This window comes from Taudactylus pleione, unplaced genomic scaffold (assembly GCF_031769625.1).
Source record: "Taudactylus pleione unplaced genomic scaffold, aTauple2 ptg000799l, whole genome shotgun sequence".
NCBI classification, from domain to species: Eukaryota; Metazoa; Chordata; class Amphibia; order Anura; family Myobatrachidae; genus Taudactylus; species Taudactylus pleione.
Window position 1 is genome coordinate 633,136 of NW_028285201.1, and position 12,303 is coordinate 645,438.

Here is a 12,303-nt window from a genome sequence, read left to right on the forward strand (position 1 = left end):
CCCTATAGTGACCACCCTTGTCTGTATAGTCCCTATAGTGACCTCCCTAGTCTGTATATTCCCTATGGGGACCCCCATAGTCTGTATATTTCCTATAGTAACTCCCCTTGTCTGTATATTCCCTATAGTGCTGCCCTAGTCTGTATATTCCCTATGGGGACCCCCATAGTCTGTATATTCCCTATAGTAACTCCCCTTGTCTGTATATTCCCTATAGTGCTGCCCTTGATTGTATATTCCCTATAGTGACCCCCTTGTCTGTATACTCCCTATAGTGACCCCCATTGTCTGTATATTCCCTATAATGACCCTCCTTGTCTGTATATTCCTTATACTGACCCTCCTTGTCTGTATATTCCTTATACTGACCCTCCTTGTCTGTATAATCCCTATAATTACCCTCCTTGTCTGTATATTCCCTATAATGACCCCCCTTGTCTGTATATTCCCTATAATGACCCTCCTTGTCTGTATATACCCTATAGTGAACACATTGTCTGTATATTCTGTATAGCGACCCCCTTTGTCTGTATATTCCCTATAGTGACCCCCCTTATCTGTATATTCCCTATAGTGACCTCCCTTGTCTGTATATTCCCTATAGTGACCCCCCTTGTCTGTATATTCCCTATAGTGACCGCAATTGTCTGCATATTCCCTATAGTGACCCCACTAGTCTGTATATTCCCTATAGTGACCTCCCCCTTGTCTGTATATTCCCTATAGTGACCCCCCTTGTATGTATTTTCCCTATAGTGACCCCCCTTGTATGTATTTTCCCTATAGTGACCCCCCTTGTCTGTTTATTCCCTATAGTGACCCCCCCTTGTCTGTATATTCCCTATAGTGACCCTTCCCATTCTCTGTATTATGTTAACTGACCTCCTTAAACATACCCTCCAGCCTCCTTAACTGCATGTTCCTTAATATCTGCTCCTCATTAGCCCCCTCCCCTTCCCCCCAATCTGTAATTACCATACCTCCCCCTGCTTGTCTGTCCTTTACAAGGCTCCCTTTCCCCTATCCATATTCCATTACTTCTCCCCCAGGGCCAGTAGTGTACTTACCAAAAAAGAAGGGCCTCCTTTGTTCCTTCCATGATTCATCCTCAGTCTGACAGCTCCTCTGGTCCTCCTCTCTGGCCGGCAGCATGCATGAGTCATCAGCACTTCCTGTGCACGCTGCTGCTGCTGTCGAGTCATAGGTGCAGCTGCACTGCTGAATGCCTGTGGTTGCACCATAATAGGGAGATACTCAAATGGCAGGGGGCGATCTGCCCCTGTAAAAAAGTATGGCATGGGGCCATGTCTAGTCCATCCCTGACCACAAGCCCCTCTATCCCCAACCAAAGCCCCTGTACTGGCACCCCCTCCTCGCTGGCACACATGCCCCAGTTCACCCACCCTTATAAAGCCACTGGAGGGGTGCTGGGTAATAAATGAGAGCCGGGGACAGTTGTAGTAGACTGGGACAGGACACATAAGGAAGCCAGTTACTGTGACTGTCCCATGTATTAGACGTGTAGAGGAGTCGGGACCAGGAGCAAACGGGAGTTGGGTAAAGGGGAGTAGACGGGGTTAGGAGAAGGAGGCGGGCTGGGTTTTAGAGGTGGAGTCAGGGACAGGAGGAAGCGTGAGCCCGGCATTAAAAGCAGTGAGGGTACTGCTGGTGCCAGGCGCGGTGCTGGGTGCTAGTATATCCTCCCTGGGGCAGGCGTCTGGCCACTCAGTAACAGGCTGATGCTGAAGGAGCAATGCATGGCCGTGGTGCCTTCCCTCAGAAAGCAGGCAGGGGAGGAGAGAGGCACAGAAAGGGGGTGGGGCCACGCATTTGCACTATTCCTACTGATCGGACACTGCCATTCTGCAGCGCTGCGGGGACCAGCGGGCCCGAAGTGTTGAAAATTGGACAGGCCCGGGGGAAATCTGTCACCCTGCCCCCCAGCCCAGCTGCTGACTGGCTGTTAGGGTGTCGTGGAAGGTGCCGCACAGCAGGGCTCCGGAGTGTGCCTGAGTGAAACGGTCACTGCACTCTCAAGCCTCGCCTCCACTTTCAGCTCTGTGTGTAAAAAAAAAAAAAAAAAAAAAGACTAGTGCTTGAAGTGCCGGTATGTACACCAGCACACTTCGAGCACTGCTACTACCTGAAAATTTACCAGAGTACAGTAAGTTGTTTTTACCACAATACTGTATTATACTCCTGCTTAGGAATTATCTGTGAGCTGGAGATATTGTTCTTGTAATATATAATTAACACCAATATGTCATGGTTATCTTATGATAACCTCTCAAATTGGGAGATGTACAGTGGTGGATTTTATTTTGGGGTTGCAGCCCACTCCCCTCCCCAGCAATATCCACCACTTCAGTGAGCCAGTGCAGCGTGACTGCAATGGCTACACTGTGACTGTAAGTGGCTTCCCAAGTGTCACCTGTCAGTCACGCACAGGAAAGGCAGTCCCGGGGGAGGTGTCTCCTCCCCTGGGACTGCCAGTCTGGGCTGCGATAAGCCTTTCGGTCAGCCCTACACAGCTTCTCTGGGTTTCAGTTAATGTAGCCTCCAGAAGCCAGCGTTATGTGCATGCGTGGCGCCTGCCAGATCTTTTGCACCTGGAAGCCGGTCTGCCAGACCAGCAGCAGTAGCTGCTGCCCTCAGGTAAGAGGGTAGGAGCTGCTGCTGGAGATGTATCAAACCTATGAGAGAGATAAAGTGGAGAAGTTACTCATAGCAACCAAACAGCTTCAACAGTAACTATCATTTAAGGACTGTGCTAGATAAATGATAGCAAGAAGCTTTATCTCTCTTGAAGGTTTGATACATCTACCCCAAAATGATTTAGACATATTTAATTCAAATAAAAGGGGAAGCTTTGGCAAGTTAAGCAATGTCAAAGTTCCTCCTGAACAGGTCTCCATGCAATGCAGTGGCGTAATATGGGGGTGTCGAGCAGAGCACGTGCCCTGGGCGCTGTCGGACCTGGAGCCACTGGCCGCAATCCAGGGCATATGCGGTCCATGGCACTACACATTAAAACAGACAGTGGCGGTGGTGTGTTTGTTTTAGGACTGCAGCCAATAAGAGTCGGACAGACTCTTATTGGCTGCAGCACCCATGGCTCAGCCAGGCTGGAGCACACTCATGAACTCCGCCTTCCGGCTCCCACACTGGGTGAAGGGAGAGACATCATGACGTCTCTCCCATAGTGCCGAGCGGGATGGGAGAAGCAGAAAGCGGTGGGGCAAGGAGCGGGGATTTCGGTAAGTATAATATTGTGTGTGTTTGTGTCTGCATGTTTTATGTCAAAGGCACTGCTACTGGGGGCACTGTATTTTGGACACTGCATAGGGGGCATTATATAAGGGGCACTACTGGGGGCACTGTATAAGGGGCACTATATATTAGGCACTACTGGGGCCACTATATATTAGGCACTACAGGAGGCACTGCTAAGGGGCACTACTGGGGGTACTGTATAAGGAGCACTACTAGGGGCACTGTATAAGGGGTACTAATGTGGGCACTGTATATTGAGCATTGCATAGGGGCACTATTGGGGGCACTGTATATTGGGCACTGCATGGGGGCACTATATATTGGGCACTACTGGGGGTACTGCATAAGGAGCACTACTGCAGCACTAAATAATTGGCACTACTGGGGGCACTACATAAGGGCCACTACAGTGGGGCACTGTATATTGGGCATTACATAAGGGGCACAACTGGGGGAACTATATAAGGGGGACCACTGGGTGCACTATATATTGGGAACTGCTTTATGGGCACTATATATTGGGCACTACAGGGGGGCACTGCGTAAGGAACATTACTGGGGCACTGGATAAGGCGCACTACTGGGGGTACTACTGGGGACACTGTATAAGAGGCACTATGAGGGGCATTGCATAAGGGACACTAATACTGGGGGCATTAAGGTGCATATGGAATGAAAAGGAATGTTCCCAAAATGACGAGAAACACCCATTTATCAATAGACACGCTCCTTTATGGCATGTGACTATGCCCACTTTTCTAGCACGCAACGCACATAGTGGGCTCCATTTTTCATCTTGCCCTAGGCTCCTAACACCCTAGTTATGTCACTGATGCAATGATAACATTAATTATAGTGCTGAGGCCGAATTATAGAGATGGGCAATAGGAGAAGCATCAGACGAAGGAATAACAATACATCTGTTAATACTGATATTTTTACAGTTGTGCTAATATTTATGCTAACATTTTATTGTTAACTAAAATACAAATCCAATATATGTAGGTGCTTACAATTGTGTTAATATTTAACAGATGTTAAATACTTTGGCAGTGAACTTTACCCTTCAGTATCTTGTCCTTCTGCCCTGGGTCTATAATAGCTGGGAATAGTTCACTGCATTAAATTTAGCTTGTATTTCAGAGAACAATGGGCCTGATTCAGATTTGGGAATAGAGTAAAGGTGGGTACCCACCTGACAGATATATTTGCAGATCGAGTGATCTGCAGATGATGGTCATTCATATACACTGAACAGCCATCATCTGCTTGTGCTCTCGGGTCCCGGCGGCCGGGGGGTGGGACCTGAAGGCCGGACGGTGGGTTTGGGGCGTGTCCCACCCCCCTCCTGTGCCGACCGCCTGTACACACCTGCAGATGGACAGATATGTCTACAGACATAGCTGCATAACTGTCCATCGGCTGTGCAGCACAGCCAATGCGATATGTTGGTGAACGACGACGTTCACCGACGTATTGCGGGTACACACTGGCCGACGTGCAGCAGCTATATTGGCTGATCAATTGATCGGCCAATGTATCTGTCAGTGTGTGCCCAGCATAAGATAGAGCAAGTGACTGTGTACCTGGACAAACCATGTTGCAATGCAAGGGGTGTCAATATATATACACGTTTTTGAATGTGGGGTAAATACTGGCTGTAGCATGTAGCCTACAAATGCTGGGCAGCTTAAAGCTGCACATACACTAGAAGACAAGAAAAAAGACTGCACGATTACGACATTGTAATCGTGCAGTCGTTTGTCAGTCTGCGATGTGCCTACACTGAACGAGCAGTGTAGGAACATCAATCATCTGCTAACATGCTCAAACTGACGTTATCGTCAGATTATCCAGCATGTTTGCACGATGATAGATGTCTAAACCATCAGCGGGAGCACCCCTTGCAGCATTAGTTTTACACTGCAATTTAGATTTCACTTTGGACACTCCCCTTCCAAATCTTAGCTTCTCTGCACATTTTACATCTGCCCCACCTGCGGTGCAAGATAGTTTTGACCAAGATGCACAGTTAGTTCCTCTTTCTTAGTCTGGGCCCGATTCATTAAGGATCGCAGTTGTGATTACGCAGGCCTGCTGCGAATAATGACTGCAATCGCAAAGCTAGTATAGAGATGCCTAAAGCCAGCATAGAGATGCCCACTACCGCTTTCGCACATCCGTAATACCTTGCATTCCTGCGCATACATAGGGAACATTGAGTAACATCGGCTCCTCACACACATTTACAGCAGGCCTGACCATACTCAGAAATTGCTAACCTCGTTGCACACAGTGAGTTAATTTATGCACGCCCATGCAACAGCATTCAAATTGACTTGCACGCCTGGTTTTTCCGAACACTCCATTATCACCACCCCCAAACTCTGATGTCCCATTCCTCTGTCTTTGGCTTTGTATCTGCATAGGTGAACTTAGGCCCTGATTCAGAGCCGGACGGTCTGAATCAGGGCCGTTTTTTTTTTTTTTAGAACGGCCTCCTGGCCGCTCGCATAGCTGTGAGTGACACACCCACAGCTACAGCGAGCGGCCATGATGATGGTCGCGATGGTCAAGACCATCGCGACCATCGGGCTTGCGACGAGACCCTTGTGGTAGGGTCTCGTGGCCGCAAGCCACAGAGAGATTTCGGCTCTAACAGAGTGGGGCCGCCCCCATCAGTGGGGCCGCCCCCAAATGACAGGCGTTCTCATGGGAACGCCTCCGTTTGGGCAGCCACGCCCCGGCCTGCCCACCAAAGTGGGCGAGCTGTCACTCAACATCGACAGCTCGCCCCCTTTGGTGCGAAACCCGGAGCGACGGAGTGCTCGTCGCTATCCGGATCTCGCGCATGCGTACGATGGAGCCGGCTCCATCGTGCGCATGCACAGTGGGCCACCATCGACCCAGTTGCGAGCGCTCAGCGCTTGCGACCGGGTCTGAATCAGGCCCTTAGAGCGATCACAATGCTAACTCGCGCACTGCGATGCATGTGATACTGCATCGACCGATCTTCACATGCGATAGCAATTGTAATCCGTAATGAATCAGGCTCTTCATTCTCAACTCTAAATCAGGCCCAATATCACTATTATTATTCTGCAACAGAATTCACAGTAATATATATAATTTTTTGATTTTTGTTTTTTTTAGAATTTTAGTCAATTAATCCTGGATACAGCTGACAATCTCTGCCCTAAGGTTTTGCAGAAGTTGGGTTTCAGAGAAAAATTACATGAATCTGTGTCTGGCAGAATAATGTATCAGAGGAACACGGAACTCAGAAACAGCTTGGACCCTATCATCAAGGATGCACTAAAAAAACTGAAGTAAGATATTTGTTTTAAACATACAGGAAAGGAGCAAATACATTCTGTTTATTTGCTGTAAGACAGAAACATATGGTGCTGATGCAGAAGTGTATGCCTCTAAAGATGCGTATGGCTCTACTTAGGGGTGGGAATACGCTGTTTTTGCATGCACTTTTTATTGAGTCATTTATTCCCATTTTGCCACCAACTCTGCATTAGCCTCAGAGAATGTAACCCTGATAAAAAAGGGCTATTGAAGAGGACAGATGACAACCCTGTATAACAGGGATGGGGAACCTCAGGCCCGGGGGCCATACAAGGCCCCTGGAATCATTTGGTCTGGCCCTCTGAGAATTTTTCTGCTAACCTCATCTGGCTAGCAGGGTGCCTAGAATGGCACCCTACAGCCAGAGTCTATGCAGCAGTGCCACCTGGAGCGTCCTTAGGATGCTTCAGATGGTCACGCCGCTGCCCTTACAGCTCCCTGAAGCATCCCCAGGATGCTCCAGGCATTGCTGTAATCACCAGCGATTGTGGCCCCACCCTATGTGACATCACACAGAGGGGCCGTGGCCTGCACTGGGCCCACTAATAATTTTATATATATATCAAAAAGGCCCTCGGTAGAAAAAAGGTTCCCCACCCCTGCTGTATAATATCATATTTGGTTCTGCCTCTCCAAAAGATAAAGGGGGATATGTACAGTGTCAAACCTTTGAGAGAGAGAAATGGAGAAGTAGCCTAGAGCAACTAATCAACTTCTGTCATTTTATAAACAGTGCTAGATAAATGGCAATTAGAAGCTAATTCTTTGCTATAGGCAACTTCTCCATTTTATCTCTCTCGACAATTTGATACATTCCTCCAAAGGAATCTGTATGGAACACCGCCGGCCGACAAAAGCAGAGTTCCCGGCAGGGGAAGCCCGACAGCGCTGGAAATCCCGATCGTCGCTAAGGTAAGTGTAAACTAACCTAACTCCCTAACCCTAACCCTCCTTAGGGGTGCCTAACCCTAACCTCCCCCCCAAGTGCCTAACCCTAATCCCCCCTCTAAGTGCCTAACCCTAACCCCCCCTTTTCCCGCTGCCTAAACCTAAGTCCCCTGGGGAGGTGCCTAAACCTAAGTCCCCCCCGGAGGTGCCTAACCCTAACCCTCCCTCCCCCTAGCCTAACCCTAACCCTCCCGGGGGGGTGCCTATCCCTAAGTCCCCCCCGGTGGCCCTAAACCTAACCTTCCCCCCGCAGTTGTCCGCTCGCGGCGCCCGGCATCCCTTCGATCGGGATACCGGGTGCCGGTCTCCCGGCGCCGGGGGAATGACAGGCGTCTAGATATATATATATTTCAGTAATTACATAACAAATCTAAGGAGTAAAAATATTTTAATCTGAAGAATTGTTTAGAGAAGTGCATGCTATGTGCAGCATCATGTTTTTTAATAAGTGAAACGAGAATTTAATTAGAAAATGAAAGATGGTATACTGTTTGTAATTTGTGTCATCACAACCATTATACTGTATCTAAGACTATTGTGCAAGTATTTTTGGAGCTCATGGTGTTGGTTTATGGAGTGAGCTACTGAGCTAGCTCCTTGATGCTCCATTACTTGAAGCATTTGTTCTTTATCAAGATGACCACCATTAGGTGTTCTGCAAATGTGCTACGTCATTTTGCCTCTGTGTATGAGCACCACGGTACTACACATATGCAGTGGTGTAAATTTTGGATTCTATAAAAGGTCCCCGCGTCGGCGCCATTTCTCACTCCGACTGTGGACAGTGAAGAGGGAGGGTGGGAGCTAGGACTGGCTGGGCTGTGTTGTGCTGCTTTTGTCCATAGGAGCTGTGTCCACTCAGTCCATAGGGGCTGACTGGGCTGTGTTGTGCTGTTGTTGTCCATAGGGGCTGGCTGGGCTGTGTTGTGCTGCTGTTGTCCATAGGGGCTGGCTGGGCTGTGTTGTGCTGCTGTTGTCCATAGGGGCTGGCTGGGCTGTGTTCTGTTGCTGTCATAGTCGCTGGCTGGGCTGTGTTGTACAGTCAGTTGTCCATAGGGGCTGTGTGCACTCCAAAGTCTATAGGGGCTGACTCGACTGTGTTGTGCAGTGTCCCATAAAGGCTGTAGTCCTAAAGGGGTGCTGTAGTGTTGTCCAGGGGGTGATCTGTCCATCAGGGGTGCTCCCCCAAAGTGCACTCCAAAAAAAAAAAAAAATTCTGTGTTTGTGAATTGTGTGTGCAGTAACTGCACGTGCATCAACAAAGTAGCGCTAAGAGTGAGTCTGTGTCATAAGTAAAGGGCCGGCTGGCTTGACCGTTAAAGGGTGCTGTAACCCCCAAAGTGCACTCCAAACAAAATAAAAAAAATATTTTCTGTGTTTGTGAATTGTGTGCACTGTGGTTGTACGTGCATCAACAAAGGAGCAGCGCCAAGCGTGCGCCTGTGTCCCATAAGTCTGTTAAAGGTGCTGTAACCCCCAAAGTGCACTCAAAAAAAATATTTTTTCCTTGTTTGTGAATTGTGTGCGCTGTAGCCGCACGTGCATCAACAAAGTAGCGCCAAGTGTGTGCCTGTGTCATAAATCAAGGGCTGACCTGCTTGACCATTAAAGGGTGCTTTAACCCCCAAAGTGCACTCCAAAAAAAATTGTAAATTCTTCTTTTCTGTGTTTGTGTGCGCCTTAGCCGCACGTATATATCAATCAATATAACATAAATGGAGGACCAAACTTTGTCCCCTAAAAATAAAATAGGGAAAGATCACGAACCATTTCCTCCTAGTGCTGAAGCTGCTGCCACTAGTCATGACATAGACGAGAAAATGTGTCATAAGTAAAGGGCCGGCTGGCTTGTCCGTTAAAGATTGCTGTAACCCCCAAAGTGCACTTCAAACAAAATTAAAAATTATTCTTTTCATTATTCTTTTCTTTGTTGTGAATTGTGTGCGCTGTAGCCGCACGTCCATCAACAAAGGAACAGCGCCAAGCGTGCGCCTGTGTCATAAATCAAGGGCTGGCTGGCTTGACCATTAAAGAGTGCTATAACCCTCAAAGTGCACTCCAAAAAAAATTTAAAATTATTATTTTCTGTGTTGTGAATTGTGTGCGCTGTAGCCGCACGTCCATCAACAAAGGAGCAGCGCCAAGCGTGCGCCTGTGTCATAAATCAAGGGCCGGCTGGCTTGACCATTAAAGGGTGGTGTAACCCCCAAAGTGCACTCCAAACAAAATTAAAAAATCTTTTTTCCTTGTTTGTGAATTGTGTGCGCTGTAGCCGCACGTGCATCAACAAAGTAGCGCCAAGTGTGTGCCTGTGTCATAAATCAAGGGCTGACCTGCTTGACCATTAAAGGGTGCTTTAACCCCCAAAGTGCACTCCAAAAAAATTTTAAATTCTTCTTTTCTGTGTTTGTGTGCGCCTTAGCCGCATGTATATATCAATCAATATAACATAAATGGAGGACCAAACTTTGTCCCCTAAAAATAAAATAGGGAAAGATCAAGAACCACTTCCTCCTAGTACTGAAGCTGCTGCACTAGTCATGACATAGACGATAAAATGCCATCAAAGTCGTCTGCCAAGGTCGATGCCCAATGTCATAGTAGAGGGCATATAAAATGACAAAATTCAGGAAAATGACTTTAAAAGAAACATTTAAATCATCTGAGGAGAAACGTAAACTTGCCAATATGCCATTTACGACACGGAGTGGCAAGGAACGGCTAAGGTCTATCCCTATGTTCATGACTAGTGGTTCAGCTTCACATGACGGTGGAAGCCCTCCTCCTGCTACAAAAATCAAATGAGTTAAGCTGGCAAAAGCACAGCGAAGAACTGTGCATTCTAAGAAGATATCACAAATCCCCAAGGAGAGTCCAAGTGTGGTGGCGGTTGCGATGCCTGACTTTCCCAGCACTGGACGGGAAGAGGTGGCTCTTTCCATCATTTGCACGCACTCTGCAAGTGCTGAAAGGAGCACCCACAGTCCACTTGCTGATACGCAAATTGAAAATGTCACTGTTGAAGTACAACAGGATGAGGATACTGGTGTAGCTGTCGCTGAGGAGGAAGTTGGCCAGGAGGATTCTGATGGTGATGTGGTTTGTTTAAATCAGGCTCCGGGGGAGACAGTTGTTGTCCGTGGGATGAAAAAACCCATCACGGTCATGCCTGGCCAGAAGACCAAACATTCCACCTCTTTGGTCTGGCAATATTTCTATCCAAATCCGGACAACAACTGTCTTGCCATATGTACCATATGTAGAGGTGAAATAAGTAGGGGTAGGGACACCGGTTTCAGTAAGAGGCACACCGCCGACAACCTCTTAGAGAAACTGAGGGAAATCATCGCCCAGTGGCTTACTCCACTTAGACTCTCCTGGCGATTTGTGATATCTGACAACACCACCACTATTGTACGGGAATTACATCTGGGCAAATTCCACTACGTCTCATGTTTTGCTCACACAATAAATTTGGTGGTATTCATCGACTGCGTGCCGAAGACTGGAGCGCCAGCAAACACTCTTGAACCTGCCCCGCCATCACCTGAAGCAAGAGGTTGTGATGCGGTGGAACTCAACCCTCTTTATGCTTCAGAGGATGGAGGAGCAGCAAAAGGCCATTCAAGCCTATACATCCACCTATGACATAGGCAAAGGAGGGGGTATGCACCTAACTCAAGCGCAGTGGAGAATGATTTCCGTGTTGTGCAATGTTCTCCAGCCCTTTGAACTTGCCACACTTGAAGTCAGTTCAGATACTGCCAGCTTGAGTCTGGTCATTCCCCTCATCAGGCTTTTGCAGAAGCAGCTGGAGAAAGTGAAGGAGGAGCTAAGACGGAGTGATTCCGCTCGGCATGTGGGACTTGTGGATGAAGCCTTTCATTCGCTTTGCCAGGATTCCGGAGTGGTCAATCTGTTGAAATCAGACCACTACATTTTGGCCACCGTGCTCGATCCTAGGTTTAAAGCCTATGTGGTGTCTCTCTTTCCGGCCGACACAAGCCTGCAGAGGTGCAAAGATCTGCTGGTGAAAACACTGTCAGCTGAGAATGACACAAGTATTGGTTTTCACAAAGTCTGCTACTTCACTTTTTATGATGGCAATTTGCATGTACTCCAGAATATCAGATGAATTACAATTAATTGCAAAGTCCCTCTTTGCCATGACAATGAACTTAGGGCTCGATTCAGACCCGCTCACTAGATGCGTTTTCACACAGCCATCAGCTGCTAATATATGTAAAAGCTGTGATCACACGGTAAGACATTAGTACGCCCACTATGTCTTAGCGTGCGATCACGGGCTGCATGTAAGATGCCCATAGCCAGTCATAAGACACCAACTTTCTTTTTGTTACACACATCATCTCCAGGAAGTGTATGCATTAATCAGTAACATCAAGTACCATCGGACCCATACACAGCACTTGTGGTCTACCATGTCCTACCGCAAGCAGTGCGATCGCAGCAGTGTGAAACACAGCAAGGTGACGTGTACTATGATGCTGCATCTAAATTATGCACACCCCTGAAACGCTGTTAGAATGCACAGGCATGCCTGCGTTTGCACCACCACACCCCCATTTTTATTGACCTTCCCCTGTCACCACACATAAATGGCTTGTCCTGTCACTCATTCTTGCGAGCCGTCTGTGTACAAAGTGTGATCACTTCCTGATCGCAATTACTTGTTTGTTCACGCGCACTGCGTCTTATACGCAT

At 47.8% G+C, this 12,303-nt stretch overlaps 1 protein-coding gene across 1 annotated transcript in view; it reads left to right on the forward strand.

Annotated features, from left to right (window-relative positions):
• LOC148474932 (capping protein, Arp2/3 and myosin-I linker protein 2-like) overlaps positions 1-12,303 on the forward strand; it is a 970,125-nt gene that overhangs the window by 439,846 nt on the left and 517,976 nt on the right. Inside the window, exon 23 of the mRNA XM_088457971.1 lies at positions 6,427-6,602. Within this exon, the coding sequence (XP_088314097.1) occupies positions 6,427-6,602 (176 nt within the window). The remainder of the gene's footprint in view (positions 1-6,426; positions 6,603-12,303) is intronic.